Below are 22,675 nucleotides of genomic sequence, written 5' to 3' on the forward strand. Positions count from 1 at the left end.
TTCAGTTTGAAAACAAACGGCAACGCGACAGCAGAGTAGTGCCGCTTCCTCTGTATCTGTCGGTTGAATTATTTGTGTTTTAGTGAGGTTTTCCGTTGCTTTTTCCTCTGACCTGACTTTTTTACATTATTGAGGGAGTTATTTGTCATATTTGTTTGGTGTTTGTCCAGAGGAAGAGTTTTTTAGGCTGGTTTTGTTGTGTTTTTGTCAGTATTGTGGTGGTGTGACAGCGCTGAGTCCGGATGCCGTACACAGAGGGAGAGGCGGGTAAGAGCATCTACAAACACGCTTAACGATGTAATTAACTCTCTGCATATAACAAGCAGTTGTTGTAGTGTTAATGCTTTATATATATATATATATATATATATATATATATATATATATATATATATATATATATATATATATATATATATATATGAAAGACAAGAATGGAATATATGAAGGCTCCCTTAACACACACACACACACACACCCTGCTGAACTGGTAACTACGAACCGTTCAGGCTAAACACACCAAATTCAGATGCTATGCTATATATAAATTTTTTGTCTGTTACTTTTGTGACGACTAAATGTCCTCACGATGATAAGAAATAATGACGTGTTGTGGAAATAGGGCTCTTTATTTTCTTGTACCGTTTTCACCACAATTAAATTTTTTGGAAAAAAAAGTTAAGACTAGTGTTTATGGTTTCGATTATGTCTAGTTAAAAGTGTAGTTTAAGTGTAAGTTTGCAAGTCTTTAAATATGGTGAAACCAAATTTTGTGTGTGTATGTGTTCTCTGAGTGTGACCCATGGCATACACAGATGCTCAGGGTATGAATTTGATGTGTCTGGCTCAAACAGTTTGTATTTGACTGTTTGTGCCAGGTTTCACCCATGGTTTTGGCACTAAAGTCTGGTTGCATAATCACATTTGGGGAATTTATTTGACTTGTGGGGAATACAAGCTGGTCTCTCAAACGTAAATCATTAAATATTAAGGTGAAGACCTAGTTAAATGTTAAGGTTAGAACAAGGCTTAAAGTTAGACTAGTGGTAGTTATGGTTGTTAGGGGAGGTCTACACAGATTAAAGTCAATGGAATGGCCCTCATAATCCAGGAAAAAGAAATGCTTGTTGCCTGGGTGGGATTCAGTAGCTCAGCATCTGAACTTGGTGTGTCTAGCCTGAACGGTTGGTAATTATCAGTTCAGCAGGGTGTGTGCATGTATGTGTTAAGGGAGCCTTCACATATTCCATTCTAGCCTTTCATGAGTCAGTCTACAGTTATTCTCTCTCTCTCTCTCTCTCTCTCTCTCTCTCTCTTTCTCTCTCAAACACACACACACACACACACACACACACACACACACACACACATATATATATACACACACACACATATATATATATATATATATATATATATATATATATATATATATATATGACAAGAGTGTCATAAATAGGAATATAGCCTAATAAATATCAAAGGAATGTTCTGCAAAAGCTCAGTCTTCAAGAAAAATAAGTGATTTCTCATAATGTCGTGCCAAAATTCATGAGAGAATTGTCAAATAGTTCAAACAGAACATCGGTTGTACTTAATATTGTAAAATACCAATCCATGTAGGGTAAGTTGGGACTAAGTGTGTGAATAAGTGTGACCTTTGAGCCCTCAAATTGCACTGCATAAGAAAGTGTCAACTAGATCGATAAATATAGACACATGCACTAGTGACAACTTCAAAAAACTGTTGCTGTCTAAGATTCTGCTACAGTATGCAACCTGAAACTCTATTACACAAAGAGAAAGCCATAAAAAGTTCCCTAATAATGAAAATGGTGTAATTAAAAGGAAATTTGTTGTAAAACAGTGGTAAACAAGCCTCTGCCCCAATTGTTTTTATAAAATTGTAAATGTGTTTATATTTAAAAAACAAAATAAAGTTTTTCAATTAAAACACTAGAAACCTTCTCTTTGTCAGTGAAATAAAGTTTCAGGAGAATTAACAAATTTTGGATTCTTTTTTTTAGAAAAAAAAAAAAAATGTATTTTGTTTGTTGAAAATGTGTACATTTATTTATTTTTCAAAATTAACAAGTAATAAGCTAGAAACACATGCTAAACAGACAATGACCAAAAATATTCTCGTTTTTTTTACTATGTCCATTCTTTGGCTATAGCTTAAATTCTTTTCAGGACAATTGCATTGAGTTTTTCAAAGAACTCTGTATCCAAACCTTCCCAAGTTGAGCCTTAGAAGTTGGTTCCCATGACCTGAGTAAACCATAAACACAAGTGGTGTTGAAGTCTGGGTTCACACTCACCCAGCCACTCTTACATACCTATGGACACGTTTGCACTGCCATTTCACCTACCAGCATGTGTTTTTGGATTGTGTGGGGAACATGTAGCACCTAGTGTTGTGCTTACAGATCTTCTAAGTATGTGTGATTTGAGCCTCAGTTCACTAGAAAATCATCTCCTGTAGTATGCTAATCAAGTGCCAGTTAGATGGCCAGCTATGCTTCCAAACAGTGTAGAACCATCTTATTTAGCTTTTTAGCATTTAGCATTTCTGTTCTTCAATTACCAGTCGCTGAAATGCTCTCTCTGAAACTTTTTTCCCATCAACACGTGTGTCAGTGTGTACTGTCGAGTTGTGCTGAGGTAAACCACACAGCACAAACACCCAGAAAATCCTTCATTCAAATTTGTGCGAATTTTAGAATTAGAATTACTTTATTGGCCACTGTGCTTGCACACAGAGGAATTTGTTTGCCACATTCAACCTAATCCGTGCAGCGAAACGCACATTTACACACACACTATTCAACACTAGGGGGCAGTGAGCACACATGCCCCGAGCGGTGGGCAGCTCTAGATGCTTTGTTCAAGGGCACTTTAGTCTTGACCTGCCTGCTCTGGGGAGGAATCCGCAACCTTCCGGCTACAAGCCCAGTTCCTTAACCACCAGGCCATGGCTGCCCCCATGTGTACATCATCACCCACGTCATTGATAAATTTACAGCACAATGAAGTCTTACATGGCAGAATGAATTGTTATTGACTTAATTATGTGCCAAAAGTTTTACACAAAATAGTACCATCTGGGAAAAAATTAAAAGGAAGAGGCATATTTTGCAGATGCAGCATAGAAAAATGCAAAATATGTATACATACTATAAAACACATGCATTTCTTTTTATTTAAATATTAGAATACTGTTTGCAGGTTTTTTTTTTGTGTATAATTTCTGGCACAAAAAGTTAGATATTTTTATATATATATATATATATATATATATATATATATATATATATATATATATATATATATATATATATATATGTGTGTGTGTGTATGTGTGTGTATGTATGTGTGTGTGTCCACCCCCCCTCTCTCGGATGAATTATTTTATTCAAACTTCCTTTTTTCTCGTTCTCTCTCTTTTGTGGTTGTTACCTTTCTGGCCTGTGGCACAGTGTGTGTATGTGCGTGTGTGAGAAGAACCAGACTTGTTTGCACAACAGCTTACTGGTTTTTACAGCTGGTATGCAGAATGAGAGAGGAGAATAGCTCAGACGAAAAGCAAGTCTATGTCTGGTTAGCATGAAGAATACAGCAAGTAGGGAGACTGATGGAAGGAGAAACTACAGGAGAACAAAAGAGTCTGGAAGAGAGTGAAAGTGAAGACAGGCACTGAAGGAGAACATAAAAGAGATATAGGAAAATACTGGAGGAGAAATTAAAATTACAAGGAGAAAAATCAAGAGAGAGTGGAGGAGACATTGAAAGAGACTGGGGGAGAAACTGAAAGACTGAAGGGAAGAGTAAGGAGCAGTTGGAGAAACTGTAAGGCTTGAGGGAGAGACTAATGGAAAGACCTAAGGGTAGACTGAGAAACTGGAGGAGAGACTAAACGACAGACAGGAGGAGAGACTGATGGACTGGAAGTGAAGCTGAGAGATGAGAGAGTGGAGGAACAAATGAAATTCTATGGCTACATTCACATTACAAGAGTCATTTATCAATTCTGATTTTTATTTGCTCAAATTTGACTTTGCTGTCTTGACGCTTCATATTCATAAATGTAAGTGGCCTGTATGTGTTTAATGTGAATGTATCTGTCTTTGAAATGCCATGCATGCACACAATGATACATTATGCATGTTGGCTCCTTCATCACCAACAGAAACGCGTTTTGCTCAGGAGGACATCAAAACGCTCATTGACTGTACATGATCAGGACACGAAAGAGAAAAAAGGCAGCTGGCTGAATACCAAATGTCTCCCTACACTCTTTGTAATGCACACTGTCAAAAAATAATGGTTTCTGCACTCACATAGTGTATGTCAAATTACAAAACAGTTTATAATCAGCCATAAGTGTCACATCTTCTAGTCAAACTAGTGCACTGTCTTTAGCAGCTTTAGTTTTATAATCTTTGAAGGGCCCTATGTAGGGAATTTGGCCCTATTTAAGATGCAGGTTAAGCCTCCCCTCCATGGTTGTTTGCCACACTGCCTGTGCTGGTTGAGGTGAAAGATTTGGGTGCATGTGTACAGTCAAAAACAATCCAGTTTAGCTGTTCACATTCATGTTGCGTTACACCACCTTTCCTTTTAAATAAACTGTATAATAGAATTTGTAAACGTTGTGTCCACTCACTGTCTACTTGTTGGTCCACTTTGTAGATGTATAGTCAGAGACCGAAGCTCAACACACACTAACACTCCAACTCTGCATCAATGTCACCGCAGAGCTGAGAATGATCTTCCACCTAAATCATACCTGTTCTATGGTGGTCCTGTGGGTGGTCCTGACCACTGTAGAACAGGGTAAAATGGGGATTTTTAAAAGTATATAGAGCAGTAGATAGACTGCAGTCTGTAAGTGTAGAACAACAAAGTTCTCCTGTATGGTCAGTGGAGCTGATTAAAATTGACAGCAAATGCAGATACCAGGTATGTGTTCTAATCTAGTGATAATTCAGTGTAATTTATACATGCCTTTCCTTTGCATAATAGTGTTTCAGATTGCATTTCTTGACACAGCTGCGGACTCTGACAGCAGATTTTTAAGTACTCCCATCCCCAAGTGGCTATATGTATCACTGTAAAATGCCAATTCCTTATGCAGTGCCATCTGAGGGCAAGACGGTCACACTCATTCAACATCAGTGTCCAGCCTTACCCTACATGGAATGGCCACTCAATATTTTAATAACATTATGAACACTGTAAAATATTTAAATTCTTTGAAATTCTGAACTTTGACAATTATCTCATGAAGTCATGAGCAATAACGTATTTTTACTTGTAATGACTTTTATACTTCTTGTATATTTTTTACTTGTAATGACTTTTTATATCCACCTACTCAGTGTAATAGTATGGCATGAATTTTCTATAAACCTTTCACTTTTATTTTGCCCCTGCCTTTTTCTGAAGTGTGTTGCAGGCATTAAATTATAAATGTGTATATACTTGGGGAGTGAAAACTTTAGAAATCTTTTCTATGTATATTTGTCAGGTAAATAAATGTTCAAGAGAATAACACATTTAACAAAACTTTTCTGCAAACGGTTTTTGTGCAAAGAAAAGGATTCCAGTGGCTTCACTGACCAACGTTCATAAAATAATTTATGTAACACTAGATGGGTTTCTATCCAAAAGGTTTGTAATATCTGAGGTTGCGCAGTACAGGGCTGCTTCATGCAATATTCCACATGCGCAGTATATATGAAACAGCTGAAAGTCAGCGTTTATTCAAAAAGCTGTTTTATAATCACTCTTTTGCTCATTTGCACTTTAGAGTCTATATTTTCCACCTCATCTGAAGTAAAACTCTTTTTGCGAATCTTGGGTGTTTCTGCAAGCTTTTGCCATTTTTATTAATGGGATAATACATAATTAGTTAATAATTTGTTGGATGTGCACACTCCTGTACATTTCTTGTGTCTGTTTCTTTGGTGAATAATCTTGGATAATTAATTAGAGCCACTCAAATTCTGTTTCTAGTTCTAGAAATTCTAGTTTCTGAAATCAGGATTGAAAAATATATTAAATATATTCAACACCATTTGAACTTTCAGAATTTTGAAAGAATTGTTTAAAGGTGGCATAATTCAAATGAAATGCTTTTTGTAAAATTCAGATGTTCTTTCACTGTTTGCTAGCTCCGTTTGGGTGGTCTAATGGAAACTGGTCTAATGTTTCCTGGTGTCAGTAAACAAGCAAAGAGCTTTATTTAGGTAGGAACCCAAGTTAAATTCAGGAGGCTGCTAAATGCATGCTAGTAAACTAAACAACTTGACTGGTGTTTCTGTGGTAAATAAAACTGAATAACCACTTACAGACAAGTTAAACTTGAGCCACTTTCAAACAACCGTCTTTCGTTTCGGACATACTGTCCCACCTTAAAGACGTTGAGGTTCTGAATGTAAACAAACCAGAGAGAACTGCAGTCCCCCACTTTTGTATTTGGTAGAAATCAGTTTGTATTCACTGTTTAAATTACCACGGAAACACATTTGTAATTCCAGTTGTTTAATTTTGTAGCACTTTCGGTAATGTAGTTAGCTATCTCCAATTTGGAGATATTTCCAACTTAAGTGATTAGAAACAGCAAAAAATATATTAATATTACACACCTATGGTGCAGGAGTAGAGCAAAATCAATGTTTTTTAACGTTTGAAGCTATATTCATTGTCTAAAATTCTCCAGATGCTGTTTCTGCCATCAGCAGACAGAAAGCCTTGCGTACTGGACTGAGACTGATTTATTTATTAATTTATTCTTTAAATAAACTCATTTACAGACACTGGGGCTTCATAAACACATTAGACCTGTTTCCAGCACACAAACAGACTGGAGAGCTAGCAAATGCTGAGAATTTATTTTATGAACGTTCCCTTTAAGGCGTTCCCTTTAATCCTTTTTGTGAGACTTGTTCATTTAATGAGGGAAATGGAGCACTCTGCTGCAGTGTTGAGATTACTTTAGGCTAGATTTGGATCAGTGTTGCCTTAGTAGTCACATGCACATATCACTCTTTCTGCAGTAGTGCGGGCCTGAACATTATTTTTGGTCACAATTCAGGATTAAGACAGAGAGAGAGAAAATAGGCTTTTATGCATTAGAGTTTGAATAGTATCTTTGTGTTCTATGGTATCTTTCTTTAAACCTGGCCTAGTTTGCACCAGTTATGTGGAAGGTGGCTAGTTTTTTCATAATGTATAGCCACAGATTTAAATACTGCAGTCAGCAACGTTCATGCAACCACATGGAAAACTTTAGCAACTGCCTACAAACAAACTTGCATATCTAGCAAAACTCCATCAAACATATGGGATAACAGCAACCACCAACCAATACATTATCAGCACACATACAACCTACTGAAAGACCATAGCAATGACTTGCACCATCCTAGCAACCTCTTCAAAAAAAAAACCTGGGGGTTCATTTTAACTACACCATCACAAATATTTACTGCATTTTTAAAATATGTTTACATCCAGAATGATATGTGAAAGCAAGGACTTCTCATGGGCTAATCCAATGCTAGCAAACAGCGGCGTACAGGTTTGGATTAGCCAGAGATTAGAGATTACAGTATTAGAGATTAGAGGAGGCATATGTCAGCAAACTGAAAGGGTATGGTCTGGGAAAACTGAGTTATTTTATTTCTTTATTTATTTATTAAATAATTATTTGTGTGTGTGTTCAATATCTTATCTGTCCGACAGAGTTTTAGGGCTGAAGAATTGGAGAAAAAAAAAAGATTCAGGGAATAAAGTCAGAATTTTAAGAAGAAATGTCAGAATAATTCTGAGAATAATGGCAGAATAATTTGGAGAAAAAACGGCCAAGAATATAGTTAGAATATTTGACAAACACTGTTTTGGGATATTATTTATTTTTATATGTATACAGACAGACCCACAGTCTGGGTGCCATAAAGTGAGTTGTAAAAGAATGAACAGGATTAATTATTAGACGCATTCAAACGGGATGGTAAATAAAGCCATAAGTGCAGCCCCCTTCTGCAATGCATACGGCTTAATTTATTGTACAAGTCCATAAGCTGTAATGTGATGGAGCCTCGTGGGCACGTCAGAGTTCCATTGTGATCCATTTTTGTGATGATAATTTTATCTTGTGAAACTAAATGCTGTCTTCTGAATATAAAGGTTCTTGCACTGATTCGGGGTTTAAATACTAATCATAATCTGGTCCTGAAGTGGCAGAGGACTGAGTATTTATTAATGAAATCTATACCATAGTTTGACAGCAATACACTGCGTTCCTCAATTACGCAGTGGTTGTGTCTGCCCCATTATACATGCAGCGAATTATTCCGACATTTTTCTTAGAATTATTCAGACATTAATCTCAGAACTCTGACCTTATTTTCTGAATCTTATTTATTTATTTATTTATTTATTTTAATGCCATGGCCCTAAATCTCCATCATACATCCGAGTTATATATTTCAATGGAATGATTCTTTTTATATATTTATTTTCATTAATTTAGCCTTATTTATATTATTCATAGCCTTATTTATGACCTTCTAAAATTGAGCACACAGTGTGTGTGTGTGTGTGTGTGTGTGTAATTTGAGCTGGTTCTCTCTTTTACCACCATGGTGTGGTTAACGAGGGTGTGCCTACTTTCCAGCCTTCGGGTTGACTATACCTGTGTGTGTGCGCATGAGAGAGGAAAAAGCAGTTTTCCAGCAGGCTGAAATATTTCATTGTTAATTATGACTAAAAACTATAAATTGTGATGTGCTTATTTTCTGACAAGAAAGAAAAGATTTCAGATGTTTTCACTGATCAGCAGGTGATATCTATCTATCCAAACTTAGGATTTATTGCCTGCAAGTTGGCAGAAACGCATGATTTTTCAGATGTGTTACATATTCTTTTATTTATTTATTTATTTATTTTTAATAAATAATACAGTTTACAAGATATGCAAGTCCAAACCATGAGAGATTTTGACATTTGCACATCGCACACTTTTAAATATAAAAGATATCAAAACTGCATAATATTAGGCCAGGGTTATGTAAGTTAACTGTGGTTTTTTGGTAATGTATTTTTCTTGAATGTGTTTAGGTTTTGCTTGTGCTTTTAGTTCGATTCCTTTAGTAAGGTTTTTGTATTTCTTGTCCCACAGAGACATCGAGGCGGAGCTCAAGGTTAGCGACAAGTGGCTACTATCCCCATGATGATGATGCTGCCAGCACTAGCTCCACCGGGTCCACTGGAGGACAGATTTCATACAGAGAGAGCCCCGTCAGGTGTGTGAGAGCGTCTGTGTTTGTTTAAAAGTGAGAATATGAGTATGTGTCTGTGTGTTTGTCTCCATGTTTCTGTGTGTGACAGGGCTTGACATTCAGTTTTTTTTTTTTTTTTTTTGAGGAAATCCAAAAAACTGGAACAGAAACAACTTTCTTTCTCTCTCACTACACTATCAGGGTGTTTAAGAGGAAGACGGGTCGAAAGGCTGGAGGATCTTCTCGAGCCTCAAGTCGTGGCAGCAGTGTTAGTGGAGTACCAAGCAGTCCATACCTCAGCGAACCTGTTACAACAGACAACACCATTGGTCAGTGACGCTGCCATTCACTTGTTTGTAATTATATTGTATCTTATGAGATTTCATATTTTACCTATGGAGCGAACGTATTATGGTGCTAAATCATTTTGCTGCATTTAGGCCTTGCTCAAAAGCCATTTTTTTGTGGTCAGTGTATTAATGGGCTGCAGGAGACATCATAGTACAGTGTAGCCAGCATATTGGGGTCCTACAGGATAGCTCCCGGACCCATTTATGTAAACAGAGTTCTAAAAATACAGAATGTAATTAGACGCTAATTCAATAGGAAAGCTTTATAACTCACTAAAATTATTTTTGACATAAAACGCACTACATGACTGCACAAACTGTTATTTTATGACAGACTATGCCCTGTGGAGGGTGTGGGGAGACATTTGGGATTCAGCCTCTGCTTCAGTGCGGCATAGAAAAGTTCACTCACACTTTCAGACAAGGAGAGCTACTTTATTAAACTTTTAGCTAAACCAGAGGGATAGCTGTGATATGATTCAGACTGAAGAGCAGAGAAGTGGCCGATGTGCTAACAGATTTCCATTTACTCCTATGGCGAAAAAATGCTAATGTTGCTACCTGATATTAACTGTCTTTTTCTCCTCATTATGCAATACAATGTGATCCTTTACCCTGCTGAGGCAATGAGGTGATAGACTTCTGTGCTTCTGGGTGTTGTAAGACTCTCCTCAGTGCAGGGAGAGGAGCTGTGTTTGAGAAACTTATTTGTCATTTCCATTCATTTATATTTGTGCTGCACTAATTTTATAACAATATTCAGACATTGGATTTGGAATATAAAAAACTTTTAAAAGTTTAAATACCCTAAAAAATAAAACATAAATAAAATCAGTGTTTTTAAACAAATTGACATAATGACCCCAGAATAGAGAAGCAAGCGGAAACCAGGGACCAGAACAGAGTGAATGGCTAAAATATTTATATTCATTTTTAGGTAAATAAACACACAAGTAAACACAATGAGCCACATTAAGGCACAAATTTAGGAAATGTCCATATATTATACAATAATTTTATAATATAAATATTGTGAAAGGCCTAGATGCAATACTAACTATCATATTTTAAGTACAAACTTATATTGCTGCAGTACTAACCTGTACAGCTACTGTACTTGTCTATTATAATATATAGCTATATATTATATATTAAGTGTTTATAACTGCAGGACTATCTTGTTTGGATACAACACTAATCCAACTTCTATTTATTATATATAAACTTAAAAATAACGTATTTATTTTATAAATGTATAAATTAAAGCCACAGTACAGTCATTTTCATATGTTTGTTAACTTCATCAATAAACTTATTACCAGAAATGTTGGGACACTATGCCAATTGTATATAAAACAGAATGCAATAAAGTAATTTAAACTCTATCATTTAATTATCTAACTGAAAATAGTACAAAGACTATTTCAAATGTAGAAACTGAGAATTATTATTATTTATACATTTATTTATTTTTGATGTGCTTTATATATGACCATTGTGAATGCTATCAGCATTGAGATGGTGCATAAAAAATGTGTTAAAACTTTTTAAGGGGTTCAGCACTCTGGATGGCAAAAGGCTGCACAGGCAACTTTAGCAACAATTGAAGCATAACGTTTCTCAACTTAAACATGGGGAGTTTATAATCAATAGTACATAAAATCACTGAAAGATTCAGAGAATCCAGAGAAGTTTCTATATGCAAGGGACATGATACAAAACCATCATTGGCAGGGCTGTACATAAAGCAGGACAATGGCATAAAACTCCTGACACAGAATATCTTTGCTGGGTTTTTATTAATCTTAGTGGGGCCCATAAGTGGATCAGGGATGGGGGGAAAAGTTGAAGGGGTGGGGACGGAAACAGAGAATCCAAAGGACTCAAAACAGAGCTCCAACGGGAATGGAATAAATAATCTCAGGATGCAGGTCAGTCCCAGAATAAGTCATTCCATTATTCAGAGGCCATAATTGCAAAAGCCTGATCTCCCAGTGATTCAGTCTAGATTTAGGGACCACTAGAAGAAACTGATCAGCAAATCTGAGTGACCTTGATGGAACACAAGGCCGCAAAAATTGAGAGATAGTTAGGAGCTAGCCCATTCAAAGACTTAACAAACAATAAGATCTTAAAATCAATCCTAAAACATACAGGAAGCCAATGAAGGGAAGCCAGTATATGAGAAATGTGTTTTCTTTTTAAGAGGTGAACTGCAGTATTTTGTACCAACTGTAACCTTGAGATGGAGGCTTGACTGACACCAGCATAAAGGGTATTACAATAATAGAGTCTAGATTAAATAAACCGTGTACAACCCTTTCAAAATAATTAAAAGATAAAAAGTGCTTGACCTTGGATAACTGCCTCAGTTGAAAAAAGCTAGATTTTTTGGGTTTCTGTTTATCCAATTTTAAAAAAATCACTATCCAATATCACTGAAGGTTTTTTACAGAAGAGCTCACATATGGATCCAAGAAACCCAAGTCCCAGTAGGGCATTTGAGAGGCCAGTATGTCCAAAAATCAAAAAGTCAATGAAGTATGAAGTTGTATTTTCATTTCTATATCTGTGACTGTCTGAACAGGTCAGATCTGAATTTATGAGTTTTATGTCACTCTGGCTGCTGAGAATAATCTCAATAATAATCATTGTCACTGCGGTGTTACATTTCAGAACATATGAACAGAGATTGGACAATGAAACTGAAACACCTGTCATTTTAGTGTGGGAGGATTCATGGCTAAATTGGACCAGCCTGGTGGCCAGTCTTCATTAATTGCATATTGCACCAGTAAGAGCAGAGTGTGAAGGTTCAATTAGCCGAGGGTAAGAGCACAGTTTTGCTCAAAATATTGCAATGCACACAGCATTATGGGTGACATACCAGAGTTCAAAAGAGGACAAATTGTTGGTGCACGTCTTGCTGTCTGAAAGGGATTTTCTGATGCTAACCTGGATTGTATCCAAAAAACATAAACCCCCGGCTGCCCAAATCATGGCAGAATTAAATGTGCACCTCAGCTCTCCTGTTTCCACCAGATTTCTCCACATCCGAGAGAGTTGCTGTGTGGAGAAGCCCCAAAGAAGTGTACCACCCAGACTGTTGCATGCCCAGAGTGAAGCATGGCGGTGGATCAGTGATGGTTTGGGCTGCCATATCATGGCATTCCCTTGGCCCAATACTTGTGTTAGATGGGCACGTCACTGCCAAGGACTGCCGAACCATTCTGGAGGACCATGTGCATCCGATCGTTCAAACACTGTATCCTGAAGGCGGTGCCGTGTATCATGATGACAATGCACCAATACACACAGCAAGACTGGTGAAAGATTGGTTTGATAAACATGAAAGTGAAGTTGAACATCTCCCATGGCCTGCACAGTCACCAGATCTAAATATTATTGAGCCACTTTGGTGTGTTTTGGAGGAGCGAGTCAGGAAATGTTTTCTTCCACCAGCATCACGTAGTGACCTGGCCACTATCCTGCAAGAAGAATGGCTTAAAATCCCTCTGACCACTGTGCAGAACTTGTATATGTCATTCCCAAGACAAATTGATGCTGTATTGGCCGCAAAAGGAGGCCCTACACCATACTAATAAATTATTGTGGTCTAAAACCAGGTTTTTCAGTTTCATTGTCCGACCTCTGTATATGTAACATACCTTTAGGGAACAAAACTGGTTTTGTAAGAAATATTTTTTTTAGGTTTTGTAAGGAAACAATATGTTAAACGTCTTAATCTTGATGGTTGTTTATCAGCTTTATAATGTTCATGTTGATATGAAGCTGCCTAAATGTGGGTCATGGAACTATTAAACTCATTATGTCAGCGCTTGTGTCCTTCTATTAGGAGACCTTGTGTTTGTGAGAGACCTGGCAAGTTTGCACTTAGAGTGAAAGAAACATCAGTTCATATTTTAATATTCTTTTCATTTTTTTAACATATAGCTAGAATGAATTACAGGAAAAGGAGGTTCTATGATACAGCGCTGCAGTAAAACACCACTTCGCATGTGGATAAGTTTAGGAGTGTGATCTGTTCTGCAGAACAACAAAATCATATCTGGGCCACTTTTACCTGCTTTGTGAATGTAGCCATAGTGACTCAAACAGTTACAACTATATAGCTGTAATGCATATACAGTCTTAGATACAAAACTCTTAACTTAATTGAACTGAACTGAACTGTGATTCCAGGTTTAGGATCCCTCTTGAGGAGTCCAACCCAAAGGACTTTAGTTTCTCGGCCTCTGAGCCAAGTGCCAACTCCATCCTCCAGCTCCTCTGTCCTGCAGGAGGCACCAGATTTTTCCTCTGGATACTCTTCAGCAGAAGAGGGCTACTACAAAAACAGCCAGCCCAACAGCAGCTCCAGTAAGTGTGTGTGTATGTTTGTTTGACGACTATAATGGCGGAGTCGTGTGTATGGATTTAGCATTAAAAGTGCAATCAGTCATTGTATCACTTGATTCTTTTTCACATTATGATGAAGCCAAGAGGGATGGATGCATCAGAGATCCTGTGCTTAAGGTTTTCAAAATGGCCACCCCATGTAATATTCATTAACCATTAAATAAATGTTGTTCATATGGTTTTTAAAAATGACTATTTCTTTAAGCTAATAACCTTTTAATGTGTGCTGTGTGTGTGTGTGTGTGTGTGTGTGTGTATATATATATGTGTGTGTGTGTATATATATATATATGTGTGTGTGTATATATATATGTATGTGTGTGTGGGTAAGGTGTAAAGGAATGTATCTGGGGTAATTTCCTTTCTGTGTCTGTGCGTGTTAAAATTACTCTCTCAGTGTAACCACAGCATCCTCCTATTTCCTGTCTCTCTCTCACTGTCAGTGCTTCAGTGTAACGTCTCAAATCATACTGCTGGACTCTCTATAACCAGCTTCACATTTTGCTGGTCATGGTTTTTACTTATATACATGCAGCGGCGCCGCCCTCCATGAACGGTACTCTTAAATAGTTAGAGCTCTGTTTTCTTTAAGTGTGCTGAATTACGTTGTGTAAACACGGATCTTGTGTTTAAAAAAAATAATAATAATGATTCTTGAATCTAAATGATGCCATGGTCTGAAATCATAGGAAGAGATTTTTGTCTGATATATTTTTATTTATTTTTTTTTTTTTTTTTGTGAGGCTGGGAAAATATTGCTTTTTGGACATTTTTGAAGATGCAAGCTGGGATTAACATGGTTTTGAATGTTAGAAATGATCCAAAATTACTACAAATGAAATCTGTTTTCCTTGATTTTGGATTTTGGAGGTGCAGGTATTTGTTACATCAACAACATTTATATGGATCTGTAAATCATGGAATGTAGGGGTTGTACAAGATGTAGGGGGTCAAAAATATAACAAGTGGAACTTAATTAATTTATTGAACGTCAAGGGAGGTCAGATGAGTGAGAATAGATTGCAGTCTAGACCACTACTGGATTGTGCCCTGTGAGTTCCATGAGTTCTGAATGAAGGGTATATGTTGGGGTAGGTTGTAATGTGCTTGGTATTTTTTTGTGCCTGACTGATATCAGCTGGCTGATTTTATCTGCTGATCTTAAGACAGCTTTTTTTTTTTTTTTTAATCAGTTAATAAACTACACTTGAGGAGATCAATTTCAACTATATAATTAACAAGGATAATAAATGAAGGCAAATAAATAACAATTTTATTTGTACAACTTCCAATCCTTTTAGGAGACTTTTATTTGTTCAAAAGAATATGCAGAAATATTGCTTCCAACCACCAAAGTTTAATATGCTGCATTTAAGTGGTCAGGAAGCACCAAGTCAACGTTTACACTGTGTTAAGTATGTGTGAGTGAGAGTGAATATAAGATGTACTTTGCTTCCAGGTTCTTCTCAGTCTCTGGCTGAGTCTGGGCTCCGAGAAATACTGACCTCACCAGGTGACAAGACCTTTACTTTTCAGCTTTCATGTTACTACAGTTATCATTCTGACATCAACTAAGTTACTGGTCTGTCATTTCACACTTATTTATTTGTGTGTGTTTGTTTAGGTCGGGCTTTTACAATGCTGTATTGGTGGTTGGGAACAGCCTGGTACAGTCTGACCTCTGGAATCTCTCTTATTAATGTTTCTCTGCTTAGCAGGTCAGTCCTGTGTGGTGGATCATTCCTAGGACTGCATTTCATTATTCCAAAATAATGGTCTAGGTTCTCCTTTAAGGATGCTTAATGAAGAAGCCCAAAAGTTAAAATCACTGCTCTCACATATTGACTCAATTGCCCCTTTCAGGGTGTGTTCCTGCCTCGTGTCCAGTGATTCCAAGTAGGCTCCGGACCCACCGTGACTCTGAACTTGATAAGCGGATACAGACAATGAATGAGTGAATTAATTAATCTTGATTTAAGTAAGCGGAATGTGCTAGAATCTTTTGCCTTTTCACTTGCTAATCAGTGGTCAACAGCATGCCGATTGTCTAGTCAGTTCAGCCATTAATAAAGAGTTCATGAGTTCAGTTTTATGGTTTGCAGTTTGTAACTTCAGTGTTGCAAATTTGTGTGTTTGTATTTCAAAATATTGATGCAAAAATTGTAATTACACATACACAAAATAATGTGCAAATTATATTTGGGAGAACAAATGTTTTCACAGCATTTCTACAGCTACAAATCTTTATTACACATTCACAAAATGGAACTTGTGAGAATCTTTTTTTTCACATGCACACAAAATGTAATACATAACTGCAGGCTGTAAAAATATTTGTGAATATAATTTCACAAGATCAATATATCCATTCTTTTGTTTGTTGTCTGTAACTTATCCATTTCAGGGTCTCGGTGGGTCCGGAAACCTCCCGTACTCACTGGGGGCAAAGCAGGAACAAACCCTGGAGTGGGTACCCGGACTTTGCAGGGTGACACATTCTCACACACTCACTCACACCTATATGGACACTTTTGAGTCGCCAATCCACATATCAACGTGTGTTTTTGGACTGTGGGAGGAAACTGGAGCACCCGAAGGAAACCTACACAGTCACAAGGAGAACACACCAAACAATTGAACCAGTACTTTCACAGTGTATTGCTAAAGTGCTGAAGTATATATGTAACATAATACACAATAATATTATGATGAGTGTATATGTATATATATGTGTGGGGTGTGTTTTTAATTAGGATTTATATTTAAGCACCATAATCTTATACCCAAAATAAATATTATTTATTAATAACAGAATATAAAGCCTTACTGTACATTAAAGCATTAAATAATGTGTGTGTGTGTGTGTAAGTACAAGTACAAAATTAAGACTATATGTAGGCTTTTGTCTGAAAAATGCATGTGTAGAATGTATGTTTACATGTTCTCTGTATGAATTCTCTTGTACTCTTATGTCTTTAGTCACTCTGCAGGTGTGAGGAAGGCTGTCCTCCTCCTCCTCCTCCTTCTCCTGCTGCTTTTTGGTGAGTCTGCAGAGACATTCCTGAATCATCAACTCACAATATTCCCTGTTCTCCTTAGCTTTGGTGTGATGTGGGGGGAAAAAGGATTATATGAAATGCCAACAACAGGCCATATTGAAGACATTTACACTTTGGGTATTCAGCTAGCTTATGGTTTACCCTTCATGGACTCCCTAGAGCAGATGAGCTTAAGGTCCTTATGCTCAGTGCCAAGTGTTAGATGGCTATGAAACTCCCAGCACTGGGCTGTGGATCAATAGACCTGCATTCTCTGGGCAGATGGAGTTCCATTCATAACCACTGGGACAAGTTGGAGTTCCATAACTAATCCTCTTACATGACTTAACTATGGCTGCATCCCATTTTTTATTTTTTTATTTTCAGGGTTCGTACGGGTGCTTGAAATCCTTGAAAATGCTTGAATGTTAAAGTTGTATTTTCCAGGTTTGCAAAGGAATTTTGGATAAAGTGCTTGAAAATGCTTGACATTGTAACTGTATTTCTTTTACAACAAATGGCTGCATAGTTCAATTATTAGATGGACAAATAAATGCCTCAGAGCCAAAAACTGTTCCGCATGGACTCGCTAGTACCTATGCATGTGTTAATGATGGGAATTCTGATTCTTTTTGGTGAACCAAGGTCATTTGACTCAGCTCACCCAGAAGTGTAAACTAGCTTGTTTGCGAAAAAGGGTCAAAAATATTTTGAGTTTGTAAAACAATACTCACAAATGTAACAGAATTTGTTTTTGTAGGCTTTGCAGGAGGGCACTCGTATGGAGTTAAAAAGTGTGAGTTTGTAAAACAATATTCACAAATGTGTGCTTATGAACTGCTGAGCTTGTGAACAATGGAGAAACATAACCAAGATGTCCCTGTAAAGCTCCATTGGGCGATAACACAGTATTTGAAGTTCTGAGCTCTTGGTTATCTTTCTTCGCTCTTCACAAGCTCAGCAGGACACCTCTGAACTCGGCAGCATTTACAAATTATTACATCTCACCCTCGCAGCGTTGTCGCCAAGTGGAGCTTGACGGGGTCATTTACAGTTCAGAGCCTGGTTCCCCTCTAAACGTTTCGAAATGCGGCGGTTCACTGGAAAGAACAAAGGTTCGAATCAGCAACGGAACCAGTTCGAGAACCAGAGTTCTTTTTGTGGAAAAGCGCTATGGCTGACAGCAACAAATCAGTGTTCTGATTGGTTAAACGAACCTCATGATCTGATTGGACCAGCTAAAGTTTTCCTATTGGTCCATCAAAATAGGGTCTTAAATCCGCAACTGCAAAAAGACATTCGCACACGCAGCAGAAAAGGTGAATGTGTTGATTTTTTCCACCATATTCAAAAATGTCTACTATCACATTTGGAACCTCAAAAATGTTTTCTCTGGTACACTTTAAGCCATTTAAGAGGTACAGGTACATGCATTCAAAACATTTGATTTACAAATGCAATCTTTTTTACACATTTAAATATACATTACAAAGATTATTTTACACATTTGTGAATTTAAATTATTGTGTGTTTTTGTTTTTTTAATTTGTGCATTCTAATACATTCGTGGACTTTAATTTTACGTGTATGTAGTTGAACAAACGCAGTTACAAATTCCGTTACATATGTTAGTATGGTTTTACAAACTCAAAATCTTTATGACCATTTTTTGACTCCATTCGAGTAGCTTCCTGCAAAGCCTACAAAAACACCTGCACCTTTTCACAATGGAAGAGTGCACTCACAAGTCACGTGAAAGGTACATCGTAGTAGAGAATTTTTTGAGAAAACGTGAATGCTTATTAGTTTATGTACACTGCTAGCTGCTGATTAATTTTAATTAATGATGTGCACTGTGTGTGATACAATTGGGTAATGCTAGTTTTCATGGCATAATTTTCATGTCAGTAGTAGAAAATATTAGATGAAAATATAATCATACACATTTAAACATTCCACACACAAAAGCACGGGGCAACAAAATAAAAACATAAACTCAGCCAGTTTAGATAGCAAGGAAACTACTTATAAACAGATGACACATTTTGAAACTTTATCCTTCTGCTATTACCAAATACAGTTCTGGATGTTTATTATTCCTTGTATAAAAATATATAAAAAGTAAAGTTATAATTTTGAGTATGTATGGTTTTGAATGAATATACAATATACTCCAATTGTAAGGTGCTGGAAAAGCTCAAAAATTGACCTTGAAAGTTCATGAAAAGTGCTTGAATTTGACATTGGAAAAACTGTATGACCCCTGTATTTTACCCCTACCCTTCTTCTAATCTTCCCCTACGAAATGGGATAACCCTTCAAGAACCTGTTATGTCATCAAAGCATAAAAATAGCAGAGCTTCAGCAGTGCCCTGCTGCCAGTCTGCAGTGATATTTGAGGAGTGCTACTAGACTTTAACATACGTAAGTTTAGGGCATCATATGCATTGATTAGTGGTTGACAACCATATGTTATCACCCACTCCTATCTTTTTGTAAGTCTTGCAGATTTTTATTTGAAACTCTCATTTCCACCTTAAATGTTGCAGTAGCCACAGGCATTAGAATGAAATTGTTTCATCATTTTATGGTGGCGCTGGAAATTTACTAGATAACTACTGAGTTATCGGCATGCTACTTGTGATGTCTTATGCTTGTTATGAAGTAAACAAACTACATTAAAATAAGGTAATAAAACGGTTATCATCCATCAACCTCAGCCATCTTGCTGTTGATTCACAAAGCATCCATAGCCCTTCGTTTGAAGTGTGCTACAGAAAAATCTCAGTTTCAAGGGGTCCTTGACCCGAGCCCTCTTTTTTCCAAGAATTGAAACAGCCTACTCCTAGAGAAAACTGAGAAGAAGGGCTAAGGAGTGAAATGAGATTCACTTCTTACCTCTAGGTGCTGCCATCAGATCCTCAGAGAAATGTTTCAACATCTCTGGTAAAAGACTTTCTGGAAGAGTGGAGTCTGTACAGAAAAGTGGGGAACCTTGTGTTAATACTCTTCATTTTACAAGAGAATTTGCATAAGGAGTGTTACAATAAACTTTTGGGAATGGAGTATATAAACACTAATAGGTGTATTGATGACAGGAAATTGTTACAGCTCTGTTACTGTCAGGTGCATTTTTTACAGATGTGGTGTTGTCATTTTGTGCAGGAATATGGTACTGGTATCCTTACATTACAGCTCCAGTGTTTCGCAGTGTGACTCGAAGCCCCTCAAAACAGCCCCCTAGCACACCCACACCTGTTCGACCCCCTTTGGATGTGAGTACAGTGACTTGCTGTTTAGTGCATAATGCTATGCTATGTATGTTTCAATGCTACATATGTTTTAAAATCTTATTATTATCCAGTGTCCTTTTTAGTAGGAACTTGTACCTTACACCTCAACTATATTTGTGTACCATTACTTTAGCTCGTGTACCACTGTTGTCTGTGATATAGAGTTGGTGGAAAATACTCAACCCAACTCAAGTAGTGACACAAATAAAGGTGTGTGTGTGTGTGTGTGTATATGTGTGTGTCAGTTGTAGCTTTGCATGATGGAACCACATGGTGTATGTGTATTTGGGGGAGTGAGAGATAATGCAAACAAAGTTAGAGAATGCTCTAACACTGGAAACTCTGCATGGCTGTGGCCAACTATAGCTATAAAACACAAAACGCCAGCTTTTGTGCATGAGATCTCTACAGTATAATGAATTATGAATTATGAGTAGACTTAACAAGACTAGAAGCTGTTTGCAGTGCTGGGTATGCAGTTGAATATGAATTACCAGGGCACCGATGCTTTGCCCAGGCCTAATTTTGTTTGGATATTTTTCCAAAAACAACCCAAAAAACAATTAGGAAACACTCAATGTAGAAGTATCCACCATTAAGTTCTGAGATCTTTCTTGTATCCGTTAAAACACAAATGCATCAGAGTTTTTTATTATGTTATGTTTTTGTGTACATTACCTTTTTTATTTCTTCTGGTCTATTAAATGATTGCGTTGTTGTTGTTTTTTTTTTTTTTTTTTTTTTTTTTAGTAAATCAGTCAGTGAAAATCAATATCACACAGATTTTATCTATTGCTGGGGTTTTCTCATCTTTGTCACTGTTCCACTGAGTGTCCACCAGACAAAATATTGGGACAAGAGTATCTCTGTAGTTGATGACCACTGATGAAGGGCTACAGTGGGCATCTCCAACTGGCCTAACTCTGTCCTGACCGGGCCCATTGTATTACGAATTTTCTAATGTATTTTGTCATTTACCTTCAGACAATAATACACGTTTGTTTTTATTTATTCATTTTTTGGCTCTTCCTGAAGGACAAGTTATATCATGCCAGTCTGGTGGCCTTGAGGAATGAAATATTTACAGATCTGTATGAGAGAGAAGCCAAATGGACGGAGAGCAGAGCTAGAGAAATGGAGAATGTGCTGGTGAGAAATGTGCTGGTGGAGGGTGTGTTGGTGGGGGATGGGGGGTTATTATATATATATATATATATATATATATATGTATGTGTGTGTATGTGTATATGTATGTGTTTAATTTTTTAGATATTACATTGCTGTTGGTTAATCTCACATTTATCATTCTGTCTCTTCATTGCTTCAGAAAGAGGTCAACTTGCTTAAAGAAGATGGACAAAATCAAAAGCTCAGGCATGACGTAAGAATCCAATTTGCAAACAATCACACACAAACAATGAGTATGTTCACATACTCATTAGAATATTGTTGAAAAGTCTCAAAGAAGGAGGAGCAGGAGCGGTGTGTTTCAGCTCATCCATAGTCAATTCAACAGGGTTCAGAAAGTTAATTTTTTTTTTTCTTTGTCTGTTATATTGTCCAGATTTGTTTAATGAAATCTCTATAGTGAACTGTGCCTTTTCTTTTTGCTTGGTGTCACACGTTAATCAATGACTGTTTTTTGCACTAAATGATCCAGACTACAGCAATAAATACACACTGGATGTGTTCTCTGTAATATTCATAGAACAGTCTTCTGAAAGTCTGAAAAAAAATCTATTTGTGATGTCTCTGCATACTGTTTACATTGTCATGGCAACATCACATACAACAGGAAGTGCTCTGATAAAGGTGGGAAAGGCCCTGCATATATAACTATGTATAACCTATGTGTTTGTATTTGTGTGGGCAGATGCTGAATACCAATATGCAGGACCTGAAAGTGAGACTGAAGAAGTAAGTCTCTCTTCTATTCAGTTCTTTAATCGTATTAAAACAGATTCTGTGTGAATTGTGTATTGTTTCTGTCTCCCCCCTAGTGTTCATTTAGAGCATGAAAGTGGGATTAAAGAACAGCTGAATGGCATTCAGCATCAGATTTCTGATCTTAGATCTGATGTATCTGACCTACGGTCCTCATCTGAACTCCTCACTCTAAGAGTGGATGCCCAGGAATCTCAGAATGCCAAGGTCCTACCCACACACACATGCACACACACTTACACATTCTTATGGGCATTAAGCATATGCATATAGTCGCTGTCCAGTGAAAACATGTATCTCCGTTTTTGTGGATATTTAGTTTATTATATCATTTGAAACTTGAA

General features: G+C 37.0%; 1 protein-coding gene across 1 annotated transcript in view; it reads left to right on the forward strand.

Annotated features, from left to right (window-relative positions):
• LOC136678949 (SUN domain-containing protein 2-like) overlaps positions 1-22,675 on the forward strand; it is a 26,934-nt gene continuing 4,259 nt past the window's right edge. The window contains exons 1-12 of the mRNA XM_066657155.1: positions 1-267; positions 9,188-9,311; positions 9,489-9,616; positions 13,841-14,017; positions 15,516-15,569; positions 15,681-15,774; positions 17,036-17,097; positions 20,260-20,369; positions 21,423-21,536; positions 21,715-21,768; positions 22,261-22,304; positions 22,388-22,538. Coding sequence (XP_066513252.1) covers positions 243-267; positions 9,188-9,311; positions 9,489-9,616; positions 13,841-14,017; positions 15,516-15,569; positions 15,681-15,774; positions 17,036-17,097; positions 20,260-20,369; positions 21,423-21,536; positions 21,715-21,768; positions 22,261-22,304; positions 22,388-22,538 — 1,137 coding nt within the window. The 5' untranslated portion in view covers positions 1-242. The remainder of the gene's footprint in view (positions 268-9,187; positions 9,312-9,488; positions 9,617-13,840; positions 14,018-15,515; positions 15,570-15,680; positions 15,775-17,035; positions 17,098-20,259; positions 20,370-21,422; positions 21,537-21,714; positions 21,769-22,260; positions 22,305-22,387; positions 22,539-22,675) is intronic.

Source organism: Hoplias malabaricus, chromosome Y (assembly GCF_029633855.1).
Source record: "Hoplias malabaricus isolate fHopMal1 chromosome Y, fHopMal1.hap1, whole genome shotgun sequence".
Classification (NCBI taxonomy): domain Eukaryota; kingdom Metazoa; phylum Chordata; class Actinopteri; order Characiformes; family Erythrinidae; genus Hoplias; species Hoplias malabaricus.